Source organism: Microcebus murinus, chromosome 4 (assembly GCF_040939455.1).
Source record: "Microcebus murinus isolate Inina chromosome 4, M.murinus_Inina_mat1.0, whole genome shotgun sequence".
NCBI lineage: Eukaryota > Metazoa > Chordata > Mammalia > Primates > Cheirogaleidae > Microcebus > Microcebus murinus.
This window is the reverse complement of record NC_134107.1, coordinates 56,488,010-56,511,878: the sequence shown is the minus strand read 5'-3', so window position 1 is coordinate 56,511,878 and position 23,869 is coordinate 56,488,010. Positions and strand designations below refer to the sequence as shown.

Below are 23,869 nucleotides of genomic sequence, written 5' to 3'. Positions count from 1 at the left end.
TATAAATACACACATATATATATACAATTCACTGAAAATTATGGATAAAATGATAAAAATAAATGTAAACATTCACACCAAATGAAGACTTAATATGTTAGAGACTTCTCAAGATGGCTTGTGTAGGCCCAAGATATACAAAGTTGATGTTGTGTACTGAATTCTATGATAATAAAGTCTAATTTTAATTACCTGTTTAAGTGTGTCACCTAATGTATTTAAGTATATTATATTCACTACTTACATTATTCCTCAAAAATATCCTATGCTGTGGGTGCTATTATCATACTTAAATTCTTATTTGAGGAAATTTAAACATAGAGATGATTAGCAAATCACTGAAGGTAATAGACCTAGAACATAAGAAATCTAGTGTTTCATTAGAAGTAAAATATTTACATGATTATATAGTTTTACTACTTATTTCTATGGCCTCTGTAATATATTAATAGGTATGAAACATTGCCAAGGGGCAAAGGTAAAGAAACCATCACTGACAGAGGATAGTGTGACCAAAAGCTCATAGATCTGAATCCATTGACTAAACAGTGAACCTAGAAGATATGGTCAGTCAAGGGAAATAATGAGAGCTAAGCCTGGACATGGGTTATGCAATGACAGGTTATTGTGCTTTAACTTAGGTATTTAACATAGATCAAGTAATATCTTATCTAGAATATTATAACCCATAGAAGGTGGGTGAAAATTTTCACTTATAGTGAGATGAAATGTATCTATCTCTATGTCACATGTAAATGATAAAATTAGTATGTTTTTGCTCTTACAATAAGCACATTTCTCTACATAAATTGCTGTCTACATCACTTTTACTGGGCTTCTATATCCTTAGATCAAAGTCTAGATGTTTTGTCAACAAGCTCAGTGGATTTAATCCCATAGTGGCAATTATAGTAGAAGACCAAATTAACTCCAATGTCCTGATGTTCTAAACAGCTAGAGCCTTAATATAAAACTACTCCCCTTGGACTATATAAAAATGACACAGACATAGAGGTGTGCTGTTTGAAATTCTCCTCAAGTCTCTATTCTGTGGAGGAATAAAGCACTACAAGTGATTTTTCTTTTGATTTTTCTCTAAATTTTAGACTTGTATAATAAGTGAGAGATAATGTTAAATAAGTGAGAGATAATCAAAGGTGACTGAGATTGCTGCAATTGATATTAAACAAGTAGTGCAATTTCTGAGTCTAACAGGGGGATACAATTTCTTGAAAATTTTAAAGGTAGACCAGATATCCTTAAAATATCTAGAAGACCTAAATAATTTATATATCTCTGCCAAATAATTAATATAATTCACTGATAATATATATTTTCTGCTTTTCCTATGAGTTATAAGGAACAAAATGTATGTTTATAGCACCTTCTAAGTTTCAAGTGAGAAGTCTCATGTTATTGAGAATGCGATTCCAGAAGTGACCCCAAGATGAGCATCGGGGTATCTAGAGGGGTTCATCTTGGCCAACAACTGGCTACTGGGCAATAGATCTTACCTGGACATCTCAGAAAACATACAAACACATCCATAAGGAAGTCATTGTAAAATCCAGCTCATTTCTCTTTCTGCATCTCACTATCACTTTCACTCTCTCACTTCCTCCCTCCTTTAATCTCAGAATGGACATAATATTTATTTTATTTTTACTTTGATATATTTCTAACCTTAATATATTGTCAGAAATATGGAGCTACATTAACGTTAGGAATATGTGCTACTTTCTTCTATCTTGAACCATTGTACCTTAAGCTGGAGAAGGTCTATTTCATTATTTGGCTTGTAAATGGTTGCTTCTCCATTATTTCAAAGGTGTTGAAAGAGCACCTTTGCTATTTCTTTTAAATAATTACTGAAAACAATTTTCTCTCCAATTGGACTTCCTTATTTCAGATAGTTTTGTGCCATCAAAAATGCCTTCCTAGGTCCATAACCACATGAATACTTCAAGGTTGTCCTGTATCCACCTTTCCAGTGACTAAGGCAGGCACAACAAAGTGACTATAGGCAACAACAAATTATTGTATACTTTAAAATAATGAAAACAGTGGAATTAGAATGTTTCTAACACAAAGGAAGGATAAATTCCCTAATTACCTTGATTTGATTATTACACATTGTATGCCCATATCAAAACATCATATTACCCCCAAAATATAAACAACTATTATACAATCATAATAACTAAAAAATTATAAGCAAATCAATCAGAAAATAAAATAAAGCAGGAAGGAGGAGTGAACCCAGTATGTGCATGATCTGTAGCAGTGCTAACCTCAGCAAGCATTCTCAGAGGAACTGATACACAGTGAAGAATGTGAGAAGCTTTCAAATACCACTATAAACTACCACTACCATAATGCTCTAAAGTGAACCCCATAAAATGGGATCATCTTGGGAAAATATTTTCATAGTGGAAATCTCTAGCAGTATTATTATTATTTTCTTTCTGAACTCCTTCATGTTTAGAGGTATATGATCAAGACTGTGTTTGCTCCTGGGCAGACTACCCAGAGTGGCTTGTGCTTTAGTTTGCGGTAGCGATAGCTTTCATATTCTGTTTCTGTCTTTTTGACAGGATATTAGGCATGATCTTGGCTTTTCCTCTATGCCAATAAATGATAAATGAATCATTATAATTTTTTTCAGTTTCTAATAATAGAAGTATCTTGTATAACTGTACATGTGACTTTACTCTCCCATCTGCGTTTTTTTGGATTAAGCCTACATTTCCTTTGTGTGTGTATCTTTCATTTTTCTTATGTCCCTTGAATCAGGGATTTACAAAGAGTACAGAGCATATTAAATTATTCCATACTTAATATCAAGTTCTATGTCACGGAATTCTGTAACATTGACACACCAAAAATTAGGATTACCTTAGCAAAAGAATTAGGTTCTTTGAGACTGATCAAATAGATTGCCAGAATGTAATTTAAGCTACATTAACAGGACTCTCCAAATACCACTCTGTGTATACTGAATGAAATAGTAATGTAATTACTATTATTTCAAATTCTTATTTAATGTTCTTCTTATCTTGCCCACCCTCTCTCACCTTCTCTTATAGGTCTGGCAACTATTCCTAAATTATCACTTAGAAGGATGTTTTATTATAACAGGAGCATTTTTCACCCAGCCACATTTTTCCTCACTGGAATCCCAGGTCTGGAAGACATCCATGTCTGGATCTCCCTGCCATTCTATTCTGTTTACCTCGTGGCTTTACTGGGCAACACCACCATTCTGCTAGTCATCAAGGCAGAACAGAGCCTCCAGGAGCCCATGTTCTACTTTCTGGCCATTCTGTCAACAATTGATTTGGCCCTTTCTACAACCTCTGTGCCCCGCATGCTGGGGATCTTCTGGTTTGATGCTCATGAGATTAACTTTGCAGCTTGTGTGGCCCAGATGTTTCTGATCCACAGTTTTACTGGCATGGAGGCTGAGGTCTTACTGGCTATGGCCTTTGACCGCTATGTGGCCATCTGTGCTCCCCTTCACTACACGACCATCTTGACATCCCGGGTGCTGGTGGGCATCAGCATGATCATAGTGATTCGTCCAGTCTTGCTTACAATTCCAATGATCTATCTCATCTACTGCCTACCTTTTTGCCAGGCTCATACAATAGCCCATTCCTACTGTGAGCACATGGGTATTGCAAAATTGTCCTGTGGAAACATCCGTATCAATGCTATCTATGGGCTGTTCGTGGTCGCTCTCTTTCTTCTGAACCTGGTCCATATTGGCATCTCATATGTTTACATTCTCCGTGCCGTCTTCTGCCTCCCATCACAGGATGCTCGGCTAAAAGCCCTGAGCACATGTGGTTCCCATGTTGGGGTCATCTGTGTTTTCTACATCCCCTCAGTCTTCTCTTTCCTTACTCATCGATTTGGGCACAGCATACCACGCTATATTCACATTCTTATCGCCAATCTCTATGTGGTTATCCCACCTTCTCTCAACCCAATCATTTATGGAGTGAGGACCAAACAGATAAGAGAACGAGTGCTCTGTGTGTTTACCAAGAAATAAGATTCTTACCTCGTTCTTTTACTGAAGTGTTTGATCTTCTTGGGAAGACTTCTATATTCTTGCCTTAAGAAATATATCCTGGTCCTTACCTTATTGCTGTATTTACAGTACAAATTGGTCTGTTCCCAACTTCTGATTAATGGATTTTCAGAGTGGCAGAAACATCAAGTTTAAGGATTGATGGGCTGTCCTGAAGGATCTAACCTGGGGAAGAGCTGTGTGGTCTCTAACTGCATGACCTCTTACAGAGCCCTTGATAGGCTAAGGCTGCTTCTTTTCTGGGAAAAGTGCATATTATACTGTGTTTAACATGATCTGTGATTAGAAATATGTGGTACTAGAAATTTGACACTATAGTTCATTTATTCCTTCTTTCTTTCCTTGCTTCTTTCCTTCCTTTCTTTCTCCTTCCTTCCTTCCTTCCTTCCTTCCTTCCTTCCTTCCTTCCTTCCTTCCTTCCTTCCTTCCTTCCTTCCTTCCTTCCTTCCTTCCTTCTTTCCTTCCTTTTTTTCTTCCTTCCCTCCTTTCTTTTTCTTTCTTTGTTTTTTTTCTTTCTCTCTTACTTCTACCCCTTCATGCATACATGCATTCGATTATTCCTTTAATTTACATGCATTCAATGTCTAGCCCTGTGGAGCTTGCACTCTTTCCGTTGTGATCTTATAAAGCCAATTTAATGGGTTCAAAATAATCATTGCCAAATCTGTAGCCTGAAGTGGAATTATCTGCCAAATATATAAGACTCAAAACAAAGATAGCCAAAAAATCCACATAATTTCAAAACTATATCTCAGTAATTCCAACATAACTTCTCACTGATTGCTTTGGTATATTCATATTCATAGCATAAAATGTGTTCTTATTTTAATTTAATTATGTGTAATATTTCTGTCTATGTGATATATACTAACCTTTTCCCATATTTCTATCCAGTTTTGGTCTCTCAATTTACATTTAACCTAAAATAGCCCATTCTAAAATTCAAGGCCTCATTTTCAAACTCATAATCTTTCATTCTCATACAGACTTTATTTCAGGATTTGTCAGACCAAGCTATTAATAGAAAATTTCCAGATGAGACTGAATGATTTCAATTCATTTAATAAAATTTCCAAAGAAAAAGCAATTAATGACCTCTTGTATTATCAGACTTGTCACTTGGCTTTTTGCAGTTGTAATTATTTTATCTTATACAGGTTATTTAAAAATAAACTAAAGAAAACTTTATCACAAAATATCTTTGTTCCCACAAACCAGAATTAACAATTTTTTACATTACACCTATCTAAAAGATAATGTTTAATAAAATACATATATTAAAATTAAAATCACCTTTAACACTTGCCCAACAGCTTTTCCCCCCATTTTTCTAGAGGTGAAGTCTACCAGATATTTTTCTTATATCATAATACAAATTTTAGTGTTAAAATCAATCACAATATTATTGTTAAATCATTTGCTACTAATTTTGGTAGATTAAAGTACACTGTGTTTTCTTTTGTACCATTGATTTCATTTAGGTGTTCATTTATGAATAGATATAAACTTTATTTTTTTAACTAGAAAATACGCTGCATATTCTTGTATATATTTATGTTTATATTTTTAGTTTATTTATCCAGTTTGATACTTTGAAGTAGAATTAGTAGGTAGCAAGATTTTAATCAATCAGAATATATTTCTGTTTCTTTGATCTTTGTTTTTGATTCACTTTTGATTTTATTTTTTTATTATTATTTTTTTTTATTTCGGCATATTATGGGGGTACAGATTTTAAGGTTTCAATAAATGCCCATTCCCCCTCCCCCCATGATTCACTTTTTAATTTTCTGTTTCCCATTACTTTCCTTTTCTCTCACTTTTATTATTTAATTAAGTTCCCTTTTTTTTAAGAAAAATTTCTCCCCCCCTCACGACATTTGAAAGTTGCATATTCTGTATTGCTTCTTCTATTGGGTATTATGAAAATTTTAACTTTCCTAATTTCACCTTTTTGTTTCCTAATAAAACTAATTTGTGACTACTCTGAACAAACAAAAATATTAGTCCTTTCACATTTTTCCATTTTTCTTCTGCATCCATCTCTCTCATATTGCGGTCATTTGGAATTGTATTTCCAGATTTAAAAATTGAAATAAAACCATTTTAATGAAAATTTTTATTTAATCAAATACATTTTTAAAAATTTATTTGTCTCACACATGTTCATGAATATCTTCTTTAAGGATTCACCAACCATCACAGAAAACATCTAGTATTTCCCATCCTAGCTCTGGTGACAGACAAAACAGCCTTCCTCTCAGAGCCAGCTAGACCCCGTTCCAATACTATCAAATTGGTATTAATTGATTAACACTTAAATTGACATATAGTAGTAACATTCATTGGGTGTCGGGCAGATGGGAGGTGAGAGGAGGGGATGGGTATATCACGCCTAATGGGTACAGTGCTCACCATCTGGGGTATGGAGATGTCTGAAGCTCTGACTTGGGTGGGGTGAAGGCAATATATGTAACCTAAACATTAGTACCCCCATAATATACAGAAATAAAAAATAAAAATAATTGATTATAATTTTGTGTCTAAATGTCTTCATTTTCCCTCATAACTTAATAATAGAACAAAAATTCATAGAATTTTGGGACAAAGTTTTATTCTATCAGCTTCCTAAATTCATTTTCCAACATTTTTTTCTAGTAACTAGAGCTAGAATGAAACATAAAATGCCAATCATTTTTTAAACTGTTTTAAAATAATTTTTTTTCTTTGTTCTTTGGAAAGAAGTTTGATGTTCTGAAATAGTATTATACTAAGGCTTCATTTATAATTAAAAAAAATAATGTTCAGAATTTAGTAGGACCTTACATTCTGAAACTATATCTCTATTACTTCTAAGGGTTTTCACACTGCATTTTTTCAATCTTTCTTATCAACTTTCTTTCCCATGCTTCTTTATATATTTAAAATAAAATTTGAAATCCTTATCTTTTTTTCTGTGTATTTTAACTTTATTTCTTTCCATTGCTATATCTACTTTGCTGTAGTCATGAAAATTCATCCACTGATCATTAATACTCACAATTTTGATTGTCAGCAGTTTCCATTCTATTCTTCTGTTTCTCAATATAATTACTTTTTGAGACTTAAATATTCTATGTCTAATCATTTTCACAAAACTTTGTTTTCTTCATGGTTGTAAAAATATAACAATTCTTACATCCAAAATAATTTTTTTCTAGTAAGTATGAATAATATGTAAATATCAACTGAAAAATGAGTGACAAAATGTTTAAGATAAATGAAAAAATGCAGACAAATGTTATTGACTTAGTGGTGTGAAAGATTTCTCAAAGACTCAATACCCTTCATAATAGCAACAAAGAAAATAAAGTACCAAGGAATACACTTAACTAAGGAGGTAAAAGACCTCTACAGGGAGAACTAAGAAACACTGAGGAAGGAAATAGCAGAGGATGTAAATAGACGGAAAACCATATCATACTTGTGAATCGGCAGAATCAAAATTGTTAAAATGTCTATACTACCCAAAGTGATCTACAGAGTTAATGCAATCCCTATTAAAACACCAACATCATTTTTCACAGATATACAAAAAATAATTTTACGCTTCCTATGGAACCAGAGAAGACCCTGTATAGCAAAAGAAATTCTAGGCAACAAAAAGAAAACAGGAGGTATCAATTTGCCAGAAATCAGACTATACTACAAACCTGTAGTGATTAAATCAGCTTGCTATTGGCACAAAAAATAGGGACATTGACCAATGGAACAGAACTGAGAACCCAGATATAAAACCATCTTCACATAGCCATCTAATCTTCTACAAAGCAGACAAAAACATACACTGGGGAAAAGAATCCTTATTCAATAAATGGTGCTGGGAAAACTAGATAGCCACATATAGAAGACTGAAACAGGATCCACACCTCTCACAAAAATCAATTCATGCTGGGTAACAGACTTAAACATAAGATATGAAACTATTAAAATTCTAGAGGAAAATGTTGGAAATACTCTTCTAGACATTGGCCTAGGCAAAGAATTTATGAAAAAGACCCTAAGGCAATCACAGCAACAACAAAAATAAACAAATGGGACCTGATTGAACTAAAAAGCTTCTGCACAGCCAAAGAAACTGTCATGAGAGCAAACAGATAACCTACAGAATGGGAGAAATTTTTTGTATGCTACACATCTGACAACCGGCTTATAACTAGAATCTACTAAGATTCTATTCACGAAAATCAGCAAAAAAAAAAAAAAAAAAAAAAAAAAAATCAAACAACCCTATCAAAAGTGGGCTAAGGGCATGAACAGAAACTTTTCAAAAGAAGACAGAATAATGGCCAGCAAATATGTGAAAAAATGCCCAACATCTCTAATCATCAGAGAAATGCAAATCAAAACTGCAATGAGATATCACTTATCTCCAGTAAGAATGGCCTTTATCAAAAAGTCCCCAAACAACAAACGCTGATGTGGATGTGGAGAGATAGGAACACTCCTACACTGCTGGTGGGACTGCAAACTAGTTCAATCTCTGTGGAAAGTAATATGGAGATACCTGAAATCAATACAAGTACATCTATCATTTGATCCAGCAATCTCGTTACTGGGCATCTACCCAAAAGAACAAAAGACACTCTATAAAAAAGACATTTGTACTTGAATGTTTATAGCAGCACAATTCACAATTGCAAAGTTGTGGAAACAACCCAAGTCCCCATCAATACATGAGTGGATTAATAAAATGTGGTATATGTATACCATGGAGTATTATTCAGCTTTAAGAAACAATAGTGATATAGCGCCTGTTGTATTTTCCTGGATAGAGCTGGAACTCATTCTACTAAGTGAAGTATCCCAAGAATGGAAAAACAAGCACCACATGTACTTACCAGCAAATTGGTATTATCTGATCAACACCTAAGTGGACATATAGGAATAACATTTATCAGGTGTCGGGCAGGTGGGTGGGGGGACGAGAGGATGGGTATATATACACACATAATGAGTGTGAGGTGCACCGTCTGGAGGATGGTCATGCTTAAAGCTCTGACTTGAGGGGGGAAAGAGGGCAAGGGCAATATATGTGACCTTAATATTTGTACCCCCATAATATGCTGAAATAAAATAAATTCTCGATCTGGTTTTTCCGAGGTATATGAAAGTAATGTTGTGAGCTGAATTCAATGAAAACTGAAACTAATTTGAATTAACCACTTAATATCTGTAAGATATTATACTATTTGTCTTATATTCCCTACCTAATGTCTTTCTGAAAACACTGTATGTTGTTGGTACTATTATCATCCTTAACTTTCTAGTTGAGAAAACTGGGATCTAGAGATATTATACTTAATAAATCATTCAAACTGGCACAGTATATGGAAAACTCAGTACTTGAACTGAAGCAAACAGATTCCAGGTTTGGATATATTTACTACTCATCTCCAGCCTCTATATTATAGATATGAAAAAATTGGCAATGGGACAAGGGGAAACAATCTTGAACAAAGGGCAGTGTGATCAAATGCTTATGGATCTGAATTATAGTCAAAACTTTCAATGACCCTAGAACACAAGGTCACTGAATGGGAATAGTAAGACCTATTCCTGAAAATGGAGTCTGAAATTCTAGTTATTATGTTTTAACTTGTGTATATAATATTGATCAAGTAGTATTTTATATAGAAAACAACAACCCATAGAATTTGGCTATAAAATTTCACATAGAGAGAAATTAAATGTATCTATTTTATGCTATATATAAATAAAGATATCTATGTGTTTTATCTCCACATCTATACTTTTTTGTACATAAATTCCCCTCCACATTCGTTTTCTTAGGCTTCTGTTTCTCTTGGTCAGAATTTAGAGGTTTTGCCTGTGATCTCAGAGGATTCAGTCCCCTGGTGCCATTTAGACTAGAACACTGAATTAATTCAAATTTTCCAATGTTCAAAACAACTAGAGCCTTAATATAAAATTCTTTTCTTTGGCCCCTGCTAAAAAAAAGAAAATAGAGTTGTTCTGCTTGATATTCTCCTCCAGTCTGCATTCTTGTGGAAGAATGAAGTATCACAGGTGAATTTTCTCTTGATTTAGGTTTGTATCACATTCAAATTAAAAAGTGATAATCAAAGATTGGTTGAGAATCACTGGGACTGATATGCATCCCATAACATAATTTCTGAATCTACCTGAGGGAGGGAGAAACTTGCAACTCTTAAGTGTACATGGGTGTCTTTAAAATATCTAGAAGATCTAAGCCATTTAAAATTTATCTAAGGAGTGATTGTATGTTTGGTTGATAAAGCATAAATTTTACTTCTGCTATGGGTTATAGGTAATGAAATGGACTTCTGCAGCCCTATAGAAATAAGAGATGAACAGTGATATATTTGTGAGACTGCATTTTCAGAAGTGACTGCAAGATGGGGAATCAGAGTGTCTGAAGGGCTTGTTCTTGTCCAATATCCTGCCACTGAGTGAAAGCACTTAAATGGACATCTCAATTCACCAAATAAAATAAAATATGGGCAGACGTTGCCCCATTCAGCTCATGAGTTCCTCTTTCTCTTGCTCTCTCTCCTATAACCTCAGAATAGATTTAACATTTATTTTATTTTTTCACCATAATCCTTAATGTATTGTCAAAAATACGGAGCTATACAAAGGTTAAAAACATGAAGACACTTGAGGGGGGAGGGGAGCATGGGCAATATATGTAACCTTAACACTTGTACCCCCATAATATGCTAAAAGAAAAAGAAAAAAAAAAACACGAAAACATGAACCTGTGCTACTTTGCCATGGTCTTGAATGACTCTTCCTCTAGTTGGAGACCCAAGAAAAGTCAATTTTATTATTTGAGCGTATGACTGCCTTGGTTGTTTCTCCATCATTTCGAAGTCATTGAAAGAGCATCCTTCTATATGTCCTTTAGGTAATTGCAAAAATCAAATTTCTGTCCAATTATATTTTGTTAATCCATACAGTTTTGTGCTATCAAAAAATGCCTTCTCTAGGTCCCTAACCCCATGAAGTATTTTAGGGTGTCCTTTACCCACCTTCCCACTGACTTAATCAGGCAGCAGGTGTGAACCCAGTGTGTGCTAGTTCTGTAGCAGTGGTAAAATTGGCAAATATTCTTGAAGAAACTGATATAGAGCAAAGAATGAATGCAGCTTTCAAATACAACTAGAAAGCTCCACTGCTGCTCATTCCAAAATGAGCCCTCATGAAATCGGATGGAAATGAGACAATAGAAACATCAGTGAATGTCTCCAGAAGCTTTATTAATATTTTCTTTCTGAGCTCTTTCATGTTTAGAGGTACAGGACCCAGACTGTGTCTGCTCCTTGCCAGGATTCCCAGAGTGACTATGCTTTTGTTTTTGATGCCTGTATCTCATATTTTGTTACTGTCCTTTTGACAGGATATTAGGCTTGATCTTGATTTTAGCTCTACATCAGTAAATGATGAATGTATCATTAGAAGCATTTCTACAGTATGTAATTATTGAAGTGTCTTGTACATCTGCCTCTGAGACTTTACTTTCTTACCTGTCTCTTTCTTGGGTATATCTGAATTTCCCTTGTTTGTGTATAGGTAATTATTCATGTGTCCTTCTCCAGTCAGGGTATTCCCCAAGGGTACAAGGCATATTAAATAGTTCATAGTTAGGATCAAGTTATGTCCTAGAACTCTGCAATGTGTTTGCTGATAAGCCTTACATGTTAAAAATTAGGATTATATCACTAAAAAAATTATATCACTATAAGCTGTTTGAGACTGGCCCATCTCAATGATGATGGCTCAAAATGGAATAAAAAATACATTAACAGGACCATGCAAATAGCAAATGTTTTCACTTTTACTCTACATATATTGAATTAAACACTAACCTAGTTTTTTCATTCCAAACTTTTATTTGATCGTCTTCCTCTCTCCCCAGCTCCTCCTCCTAAAAGTGGCAACTTCTTCTACATTGTCATTTGGAAAGATGCTTTATTATAACAGGAGCATTTTTCACCCAGCCACATTTTTCCTCACTGGAATCCCAGGTCTGGAAGACATCCATGTCTGGATCTCCCTGCCATTCTGCTCTGTTTACCTCGTGGCTTTACTGGGCAACACCACCATTCTGCTAGTCATCAAGGCAGAACAGAGCCTCCGGGAGCCCATGTTCTACTTTCTGGCCATTCTGTCAACAATTGATTTGGCCCTTTCTACAACCTCTGTGCCCCGCATGCTGGGGATCTTCTGGTTTGATGCTCATGAGATTAACTTTGCAGCTTGTGTGGTCCAGATGTTTCTGATCCATGCATTCACTGTCATGGAGGCTGAGGTCCTGGTAGCCATGGCCTTTGACCGCTATGTGGCCATCTGTGCTCCCCTTCACTACACGACCATCTTGACATCCCGGGTGCTGGTGGGCATTAGTTTATATATTGTAATTCGCCCAGTCTTGCTTACACTTCCTTTGATCTATCTTGTCTACCGCCTACCTTTTTGCCAGGCTCATATAATAGCCCATTCCTACTGTGAACATATGGGCATTGCAAAATTGTCCTGTGGAAACATCCGTATCAATGCTGTCTATGGGCTCTTTGTGATCTCTCTCTTTCTTCTGAACCTGGTCTTTATTGGCATCTCATATGTTTACATTCTCCGTGCTGTCTTCCGCCTCCCATCACAGGATGCTCGGCTAAAAGCCCTGAGCACATGTGGCTCCCATGTTGGGGTCCTCTGTGTTTTCTATATTCCTTCAGTCTTCTCTTTCCTTACTCACCGATTCGGACACAGCATACCACGCTGTATTCACATTCTTATCGCCAATCTCTATGTGGTTATCCCACCTTCTCTCAACCCCATCATTTATGGGGTGAGGACCAAACAGATACGAGAGCGAGTAATCCATGTTTTTATTAAAAAATAGGGACTTTTACCTTCTTTGTTTGCTGGAAATTTTGATCCAGCAAGAAAAACTAGTGTCTTTTTGCCAGAAATAGTTTTATTTGTCTAAATTTAGTGATTCCAGGGAATTTGATATTTCTTCCTTAATAATTTTAAAATTTGAATAGTTGTCATAATATTTCAAGTTCAAGAACTAATTCCTATTGTGGAAGTGAGAAGTTTGCATGATTCCACTTTGAATAAGAGCAAATAATGAATAAGTTCAAGCAATGAGCTTTTTCATTATTATATTTGTTACATGTTACATAACAATATTACATTTTTCCCAACAAAAGAAACTAAGCGTTATTAAATACATTTGTTCTCAAAGCAGAGAATAAAAGCTATTATTACTGAGATTCATTTATCTTAACTGTTATTCTTAATCAAATATTTGGGACATATATTTGAAATGACCTGTAACTACTACCCTAATCTGATTCTAGTTTTTTCCTTTCATATCTTTAGATACAGGAAAGGTTATTATATGCTTTTTTGTCTTATTTAGAGTCTAAACTTATTATTTTAAATTCATTAATTTGTGTGGGTGCAATTGTAATTTTTAATTAATATAATCGGTATTATACCATGCATCATCTTAAAGCCTATTGTTTCAATTACTATGAAGTTTAGAAATCTATGTTTATGCATATAGGATATGGTCACTTCCTTTTTAAATGCAGTAGAATCTTTCATTTGCATTACAGTTATACTTTCATGTTTTAATTATATATATAATATTTCAGTAATTTTAACTTAGAAATAATGTTATATCATATTTATGAATATTTTTGTGAGTATTTAAAACATCCTTCAAGGTTCTATACTTAAAAATGAAATCTATGTATAGTAGGTTACCTATTGATCATCTTCCTTTTTTTTTCTATTGTGTTTCTTATTTAGTGTGATTTTCTTCCTCATCCCCAGATTTTCTGCCAAGCTTTTTAAAAGTCTCATTGTAGCAGTTATTTGGTTCCACTTGACAAAGTAACACCTTTCCATAAATCTTTTATATTTAATACTTTATTTTATTATGCCAGATTGATTTTTTTTAACTGAAATCAATACTATTTTTATTATCTCTCACATAGTCTTCTATCACTTTCAAATTTAGGGCTTCTGCATAGCTGTATTAGAGGTCAACCTCTATTATATTATTAGATAATGTGTGTGTGTGTGTGTGTGTGTGTGAGAGAGAGAGAGAGAGAGAGAGTGGGTGTATGTACATATGTTCACTTTTACATTTAACTCTAATATGACTGAAATTTATTTTGTTATAAATGTAAAGTAAAAAAATAAATGATTTTCTGTTTCTATTTCTAAACAGTTTTCATAACATGATTGACTTGATAATGTCACTTCAGCACTAATTTATTTTTATTATTTCATCATATTAAATTTCATTATGTACTTGAAGATGCTTTTCATTAATATAATCTGCCTGTTTGTTTATTCTTGAACCAGTACCAGTGTTTTGATCGTTACAAAATTATAATATATTTTAATAAGTATTAGAGCTGATTATCCTTCTATAATTTTCCCTTCTCATTTTGTTTTTTATAATAATTATATAAAAAACTATAATTATTTTTATAATTAAAAATATCCAGATGATCCAGATGAAATGATGAAATTTTGAGTTACTTTATTCCTTGATTCATTTATAATCAATTAAATAAACAATTTATCTATTCCTTAAAATTTAATTGAGAATAAATTATGCTCCTCACTTGGTCAAGCATATATGATAAAATATTCCTTGGTGATTTTATACTGTGATTATTAACTAGGCTAGAGCTAGAATTCTGTGTCCTACAATTTTCTAGCTTAGAGTTGGTCTCCTGAGAATTATGCATAAGCTGTTAGAGCAAATGTGAAATAGCAGTGTTAGGGTGGAAAGTCTAGTAGGTGCTTATACTGTGGGTGGAGAAAGATTTTTTTGTGCAGAAATTAGGATATATAAATGTAAAAAAAAAAAGTTTATTTTAGCCTCTTAGAGGAGAAAGAGAGTGAGAGAAGAAAAGAGAGAGGAGAAATTTGGGGAAGAGAGCAGGGAGACTGCATGGCATCCCAAAGAAAGAGAAGGGAGGTGCAAGCAGTGAAGTCAAGTGGCTTGATGATTTTATGGGGACAAAGAGAAAAGAAATAGTGATTGTTGCAGAGTAATTAGGAGGCAGTTGCGAGAGGTCACGTTTTCTGTCCTCATTTTCTCTGCTCCTAGAAACTTGGTTATCTCTGAAATGTAGTCAGGCTTAGCACAGTGGATATGATTTTGCCCCTGAGATATGGTTTTGGGGAGAAAACTGAGGCCTGGAGTTTGCTCCCCTGCTGTCCATCAAGGAGCTTCTGAGGAACACGTTATAGAAACAGATTCTAGGGCTGTGATCTGGGGAATGGAAAAAGAAAGATTTACATTTCCTTTTTGTCCATTGGGCTCTTTTCAGATGTTTGTAAAAACAAAGTCCCTGCAGGGTGCCTGCCAACTAGGGAGGGCAGAGAGTTGGGAGAGCTTGTGATTGATCTTTACATGTTATTAGGAAATTATGGGATTAGGTATTTTCCTGTTATTAATATTTTAGCAAGGCAGCCTCTATTCAATCAGTGATAATACTCCATAGTTCACCACTGTTTACAGGCAGTGACAGATAAAGTTGGCCATACCAGAGAATTCTAATTTCTCCTCACTTTCCCCAGCTCCACGTCAAGCTGTCTACCTGCTGACCAACAGTCATCATCACCAGATATTTTACTAGGAATGTGCACAGGTATATCTATGAATAACCAACTTCCATACATCCTACACCCATGCTGTTTATGATTCCATCCAAGAGTTTGAATGTACTTAGCTTTCTGTAAGGGCTGACTCATTCACACATGCAAGTACTGGTCATTAAATTTGTTTTCAGATCTATTCTTTTCTATCTCCTCACACAATGGTGTCTATTCCTGTAATCAATTCTTTATTACTTAGCATTCATAGTAGTTCTGCATTTTTCATTGACCCCTCACTGACATAAATATGAATAAATAAATTCAATATAATAAATATAGAAGAGGGCCAATATAGCCACATATTGTGACAAAATCTTTGTGACAAAGCATTTCTTTGACTAAACTTTCATAAAATTGTATATGGAAACTTGTATGTATTAGGTGCTATTCCTTTTCCATGCCTTGCTTGTGCAATAACATTTTCTTCACACGGTCATAGATCTGCTTGGTCCTGACTCCATATATGACAGGATTGAGCATTGGTGGCACTACGACATAAAGATTGGCCAGGAGTATATGGATATAACGTGGTACATTTCGGCCAAAGCGATGTGTCATAAAGGAAAAGAGGGCTGGGGTATAGAAGGCAAGGATTACACAAACATGTGAACCACACGTGCTGAGGGACTTAAGTCGGGCTTCATGGGAAGGAAGACGGAAAACAGCACGGAGTATCTGCACATAGGAAAGGGCAATTGCTATGATGTCAAACACTAGATTACAAATGGCACCCAAGCCATAAATAATATTGACTTTGATGCTGGCACAAGACAGGCGAGCAAGCCCCATGTGCTCACAGTAGGTGTGAGGAATGACATGATTCCCACAGAAGGGCAGTCGCAAAATGAGAAATACAAATGGAATGACAAAAACAAATGCCCTCGTTAACACACCAAGACCAATCACAGCAACGACCTTATTGGTGAGGATGGTACTATATCGGAGTGGGTTGCAGATGGCCACGTAGCGGTCATAAGCCATTGCCAAGAGGACTGCCGACTCCATAAGTGTGAACTTGTGGATGAAAAACATCTGGATGAGGCAGTCTTCAAAGATGATCTCTCTGAGGCCAAACCAGAAAATCCCAAGCATCTTAGGGATAGTAGCTGTTGAGAGGCCCAAGTCAATGGTAGCCAACATAGCCAGGAAGTAGAACATGGGCTGGTGTAGGCTATTCTCAGTCTTGATCACCAGCAGAATAGTGAAGTTTCCTATGAGTGCAATCATGTACACAGCACAAAAGGGAAGGCCAATCCAGATGTGAAATGTTTCTAGGCCTGGGATCCCCAGTAACAAAAAGGAGGAAGGGTGAAACTGGGTTTCATTGGGAAAGAACATCCTGATTGGTAATGCATAAGTCCACAGTCTTCAGACGTGTATGCTCCCATAATCTGCAGGTTACCAGACAGTTTTCTGCATCTTTAGAGACCTAAAGATAATATAAGGAACATTATACATTTGTGTATGTACTTTTCTGCAGGAAATTATATCAATTTGAGATGTACTACAGGCAGAGAACTTTAGATAAGTGACATCTCAAGAAAAAGTCCCTGGAGGAAGGAAGTTGAAATAAAATGTTCTATGTGGTAATTTCAACTTTGCTAGCATCTTACTCTTCTGATAGCTTATTAAGAACCCTGTGACCGATATAATGCTAAAATTTGCCTTAATACTGTCCACATTAGCTATCTTCTCTCATTATCACCATCATCACCAACAGAACTCCCTTGAATTTTGAAGAATTTATGGTTTACCTAGCCCCTAAATATAGTGTTAGAAGTTAATTCCAGTATATTGAATGATAACACACAGGGACTGACACACAGGATAGGTAATATCTAGTTAATAAACACATAAACTCATCAAAATGTATGCCAAAATATTTAAAAATCATTTAAAAGATTAAAATTGGCTCATTTTTAAACAATCAAATATTTATAAAATAAAATAGTAAAAATAGTGAAAACTCAGCATCAACTACCAAATACTAAAGTGCTGCCTATTCTTTTCAAGGCTAAGCTTTATGTTAGACTTTGAAAAAAGTCAACTCTAATTTTTAAATTAAAAAAATCACAAAACACCCTTTGGCTGCACACTGTGGCTCACACCTGTAATCCCAGCACTTAGGAATTCCCGGCAGGAAGATTGCTTAAGGCCAGGAGTTCCAGACTAGCCTGAGCAGCATAGTGAGACTCTGTCTCTACTAAAAGATTAAAACAAAATTTAGCCAGGTGTGGCTCGTACCTATAGTCCCAACTCCTTGGGAGGCTGAGGTAGAAGGATCACTTGAGCCCAAGAGTTCGAGGTTGCAGTGAGCTAGCACTCCAGTGTGGGCAACAGAGTGAGACTCTAAGAAACCAACCAACCAAACAAACAAAATCACCCTACAAGAAGAATATTAATTTCCATATTTACATGTAATTGATCTAAGGATCAAGGAGTTTAAGAGGCTTGCTAGAAGTTTAAAATGCTTTTAATGGAATATCTGGGATATTAAGGTAGGGAGAAAAAGGTGGTGAATGGAAATGAAAGGAAAATGGAAAAAAAGGAAAAAATAATGACTACTTTACGTGTGTTATATACACTGGGTAATACATACATACAAACACATACACACAGACATAATCTTCCTCATACATTTAAAACTCACAACATACATCTGGATAACATATGATACTATGTCCAGTTCATAGCTGAGGCAATCATGACTTTTGAAATTTAAAGTACATGTCAAAATGTTAAATTAAAAACTGGAGAGAGTATAAATATATGAGCATTGGAAAATTAGGTCCAGGACAATTCAATAATTTTAAAAGTTATCTAAACTCTTCTTAAAATCTTCATGCATATTGCTTATAATATTTGATGTGAGGGAGGTATATCCAGAGCATTTTTTCATTCATATGTGCCATTATCTTGTATTGGAAATCTATTCAGAGAGCAATATAATTATGATCTTATTTTTATCAAGAAAAGTAAAGGTATTATCCAGGCACTAATACAAAGGGAACAAAAACAAGAGACGTGTCTGTGACAAGAAGATCCTGTAATGAGTAGTCCCCCATGGATGGTCAGTATGTGCAGAGAAGCAAAGCTGGGGGCAGGAGCAGAGGCTTTTTACACATGTCATTGCAATGGAATTATGAATACTTTTGAAATGGATTTTATGACAATGGATAAAAGGAGAACTAAAAGAAGAATTTAGCCATGGAGGCAACATTTTCTGTGAATCCCATGAGTCAAAAAGAGCAAAAGATCAACAAAAGTTTCCTCTTTTCTAATACATATATGTGCAATAATTTTCCAGTTAATGGGAAATTTACTGTAAGTGAAAGATGCAGAGCTGATTATTATTTTTTTTTTTTTTGGCATATTATGGGGGTACAGATTTTAAGGTTTCAATAAATGCCCATTTCCCCCCCTTCCCCCAAAAGTCTGAGTCTCCATCATGACCATCCCCCAGATGGTGCACATCTCACTCATTATGTATGTATATACCCGCCCCCCTCCCCCCTCCCACCTCCCCAATACCCTATTACTGTAGCACCTGTGTGTCCACTTAGGTGCTACTCAGTTAATACCAGTTTGCTGATTATTAATGGATAAAAATAGCTACCTTTTGGCATTTCTAAGAGGGAAGCAATAGTATTATTTTCTGTTATTGTAAATAAAGTGAGAGGAAATTATGTCACCGTGATGATACAATTATGTCCTGTAATGGTACTGGGTGTAAGTGTTAGGTGAGTATCCAGAATGCAGTATGAATAAACCATGAGGAAGACAAATATAGCCATGGGACACAAAAAAAATTAGAGTGAAAATATGATATATGGGGAAAGGAACAAGATCTGTTTTCTCTGCTATCTATTAATAAATCTTAATATTCCTGTGGATATTGGTTTGTTTTAGAAGATTTATGAGGAACGTTTTTCTTAAGCCCAATGGCACCATATATCCTTTATAGATACATAAATGTGGGAAAGGTCAGTAATGGCAACCTCATACCTATTGACACAACCCGAATTACAAAAGATTCCTCAGGAAAAGTTTCAGAGAGATGGATGCTTTAAAGCAAGCATTGCTAGTAATCTTGGTTCTTATCTTCCAATCAAGGATAGCTACAATATTATGTTTAAAACCATCTTAAACTTTCACTCCTTCCTTGAAGAATCCTGTCCCTTTTATTTACTATGGGAGCATTCTGATATTTTCTCCTAACTAACTCCCTTGTATGTGGCTTGGTAAAAATATTATGTCTATCCTTCTAATGGACAAAAGCATGTAAAAATAAAGAAAAGTCTCATCAAAGTTTTTGTCAAAAACCGTTCTTCAAGACATACCTCTGATATGTCCTCAGGACACGGAGGACTTACTTCATACAGGCTTGATCCCTTCCTGTTCTATGTTCCTACAAGTCCTAACACTAATCCTTATTATAGAATTATTACAATGATCACTCATGTCTAATATATCTGTATCTAATTGAAAATGTAAACAAGTAACAAATGTCTATTAATGGTATAAAAATAAATACATTTACATTGTAAAATACTGCATATATGAACAGTCTACAACTGTATGAAACAACATAAGAGGATCTTACAAAATAATGATGAGAGAAAGAAGTCAGTCATTTTTATAAAGGTCAAAAACATGTAAAAACTAATCTATAATCTAAGAAGTCCAGATAGCTGTTACTTTGTGGGGTACTAGTAGTCAGCATGAGTGGGGATTCTAGGGTATTGATAATGTTAGTGATTTATATACTGATCATACAGGTATGATGAGTTTGTAAAAAAAGTTAATTGAGCTGCATACTTAAAATGTGCATTTCATTTATGATTATGAAAATTCAATAAAATGTTCACAAAATATAAGTTCCTTAATGGCAGATAGGATGTATTTTATTTATTTTTGTATCCCCACCATCACTTATTAGAGTCCATGGCATCAATTTACAAGATAATACAGAAATGATGAATGTCTATGAAATTTCCTAGGCTAGATGAAACTTGTACCCTAATTTTCTTGTTAGTAGTTTTATGTAGGCATCCATTATTCATTCATTAAATAAATATTATTGAATGGATTTTATAATTATTTTTTGTTTCAAAGTATTACAGGGGTACACATGTGTTTGGTTATGTGGATCAGTTTGTAATGCTTAAGTCAGGGTTAAAAGTGTGCCCGTCACCCAGATAGTGTTCATTGTACCCATTAGGTAGGTTTTTGCTCATCCCCTATTGGATGTGTTTTATTAGAATCTCTTCTGAGGCATTTTAAAGTTGAGACCTATGCAGTCATAATAACAAAAAAATTATATATATATATGTTATATAAGTCATAATAACAAAAAAGTTATAACATGATGCAGTGTTTATATACAAGAATATTCAAGGGAAACATATTTCTAAAAATAAATTGATGAAACTATCCTATCAGTACTGAAATAAGCTCTACACCAATATTTTTATTTAACCATAAATTATATGATTAAAATTAATAGAGTAGCATTTTTCATAAAACTCATCTCATTCTTGTGCCATTCTCCTCAAATCCATTTTCTTATAGCAGGTAGAAATTCTTAACAAGAATTGGCAAGTCAAGTCATTTCTCTGCTTATAAAGTAATTTCTTCCTGTTGCTCTCAGAATAAAAGGAAAATCATTGCTATCATGTGTAAGACTGTGCATAATGGACTCTTTCTTCCTCATGTTTGGAAAGAAGAGATGGACGTTTATCTCTGGTTTTGCCCTCACTCCCCATCCTCCCCATGTCTGTGCTCTCTTCCTCAACCCCCCACATAGCCTCTCTGACAGCTTTACTACTTCTAATATCAAAATGTCATTTGGCACTCTTGTTCACCAAACTGTAGGCATTCTTTAACTCTTTCTATTTGTATAACAGTCCAAGCCTCTTTCTCAACACCCTTTTCAAATATTTTCTGTCTAGTTATCTAAAACAGCCAACCACGTCTCACCTTACAATACTGTATCACAACATACATAATTTTTCCCCTACAAAATTCTGTCTTTTTTCTCCTCCGCCAAATCCCCTTTCTCTAACTACCCAATGCCAGTCTCTTCTCTTTCTGACCTACATTTTCTTCTCTCTTTCCTTTCACAAATGGCAGCTGTTTTCCCTCCTCACTTTCCCCTTCTCCCCCATTAGACTTACTCAGGGTGTAGGTCACTTGTGTTTACCCATCACTTCATTAACTTAATGATTTGTTTTCTTACTGCTGGTTAGAATGCTCAGTTAGAGATCGTGCTGGCTAAGGGGTCTAAACATTACCAGCTTATATACCTGTGATGAAACAAGCTTCTCATTTGCCCTTGTTATATAGGAGTTCTGGAAGCCTTAGGGAACTGTAGTTACTTAGACCTGTGGGTCGAAGGAATGCAAGTTGCTTAAGATGAGATGGAGGGAATTTCCATAGGAACCAAGAATGGCTAAGGAAGGTTCTAGTGGGACAAAATCAAGGAAACCCTGACTCTATCTTGGATGGCTGAATGAGCTTAGATACACAATAGGGAGTGGGCAGATTTCTACTGTGAAAGTTTTCAATAGAATTAAGGGAAAATGAATACTAAAATTGTACAATAGAATAAAAAGGCTATGGTACTAATATGTATACTAATATTAGTATAGTAATATGTATACAGAAACTACTCAGACTTTTGGATGTGATCTCACAGGGAACTTCCCTAAGTGTAAGGGTAAGCCAGAAATAGATACATTCTTAGAGGAACTGACATATGTTAAAACCATCTGAAATCCTGATTTGATTAAGAAGATCTTAGATTGTTAATGGTCATGGCCATCTGCCAGGAGTAAATATAAATTTAAATCATCTAAATCAGAATAGCCTTATATAACATTCCTGAGCTTCAAATTATTTTGACCTCATTTCATACTAAATATAACATAGCCAAGCAGAGAAATAATGAAACAAATATGACATAAAAAGGAACAGAGGAATAAACATAGAAGATCAAATAATACATTTTTCATAGAGGTTTTATAATAACTATAATTATATATACTCAAAATAATTACTTGTAAAATTAAAATGTTCATTAAAAACTGGAATTTTTTTAATGCTTCAACCATTTTTACTTAATTAATTTAATTTCAGAATATTATGACGTACAAACACTTTGGTTATATATATTGCCTTTGCATCACAAGAGTCAGAGCTACAAGTGTGCCCATCTCCAAGACAATGTGCACTACACCCTTTAGGTATGAATTTACCCATACCTTTCTCCCCTCTCATCTGCCCAACACCCTATGGAAGTTATTTCCATATGTACACATAAGTATTGATTATTTAGTGCCAATTTAATGGTGAGTACATGTAGTGCTTGTCTTTCTATTCTTGTGATACTTCACTCCGAAGAAACTGAAATATTTTTAAAAGATCCAAATAGAAACTCTAAAACTAAAAAAAATAATACAATTCAAATTAAGAAATCAAGTGTTTTTAATTCTGTGAGGGACCTATAATTGAAAATCTAAATAACTGCCAAAGTTCTGGAGCACTTAAAGTATCAAAGCTAAGCTTTCACCCTTGGTAATCAAGATCCACAGCAAAGTCTCTTATAGTTATATAAATGGTCTAATCAAAAGTTAAGATGAAAAATTAATTTTAAATTATTACATTTTGAAAAAGTCCCCAGAAATGTAGAAGAAACAAATAAATACCAAAGTAAATACAAGTTCTCTCTGGATAAATATGTATTTATATCAAGAAGTGGAATGCTGCTAATGAATTTCCAATGTAAATGAGTAAGTTAGATTTCCATATGTGTGTAAACTGAAGAAAAGAAAAGACCTATAAACACCATATATGAAGTACAGCACAAAAAAAATCTTATGGAAAACAGCAAACCAACCCATGTGGTGGGAAAAATATCCCACCCCCCCCAAAAAATAGAGAGAGATTTATGTTGTAGATGGAATTAAGGTTGGTAATCATCTGACCTTAACATCTGGAGTTTAATCTATATTATCTAGGTGGATCTAATGTAATTACAAAGGTCCTTTAAAAAGTGGA

The 23,869-nt window shown here is 34.6% G+C and overlaps 3 protein-coding genes across 3 annotated transcripts; 2 read left to right on the top strand and 1 right to left on the bottom strand.

Moving 5' to 3' along the window:
- The first annotated feature begins 3,121 nt into the window (after positions 1-3,121).
- On the top strand, positions 3,122-4,057 carry LOC105883366 (olfactory receptor 52J3-like). Its single transcript, XM_076001293.1, has one exon. It carries the CDS (start codon positions 3,122-3,124, stop codon positions 4,055-4,057), a length of 936 nt encoding a protein of 311 aa, XP_075857408.1.
- An 8,029-nt stretch (positions 4,058-12,086) lies between these two features.
- On the top strand, positions 12,087-13,022 carry LOC105883418 (olfactory receptor 52J3-like). Its single transcript, XM_012786486.2, has one exon. The coding sequence runs from the start codon at positions 12,087-12,089 to the stop codon at positions 13,020-13,022; it is 936 nt and encodes a 311-aa protein (XP_012641940.2).
- A 3,173-nt stretch (positions 13,023-16,195) lies between these two features.
- Positions 16,196-17,149, bottom strand: LOC105883417 (olfactory receptor 52E2). The gene has a single exon (XM_012786485.3). It carries the CDS (start codon positions 17,147-17,149, stop codon positions 16,196-16,198), a length of 954 nt encoding a protein of 317 aa, XP_012641939.3.
- Between the last annotated feature and the right edge of the window lie 6,720 nt (positions 17,150-23,869).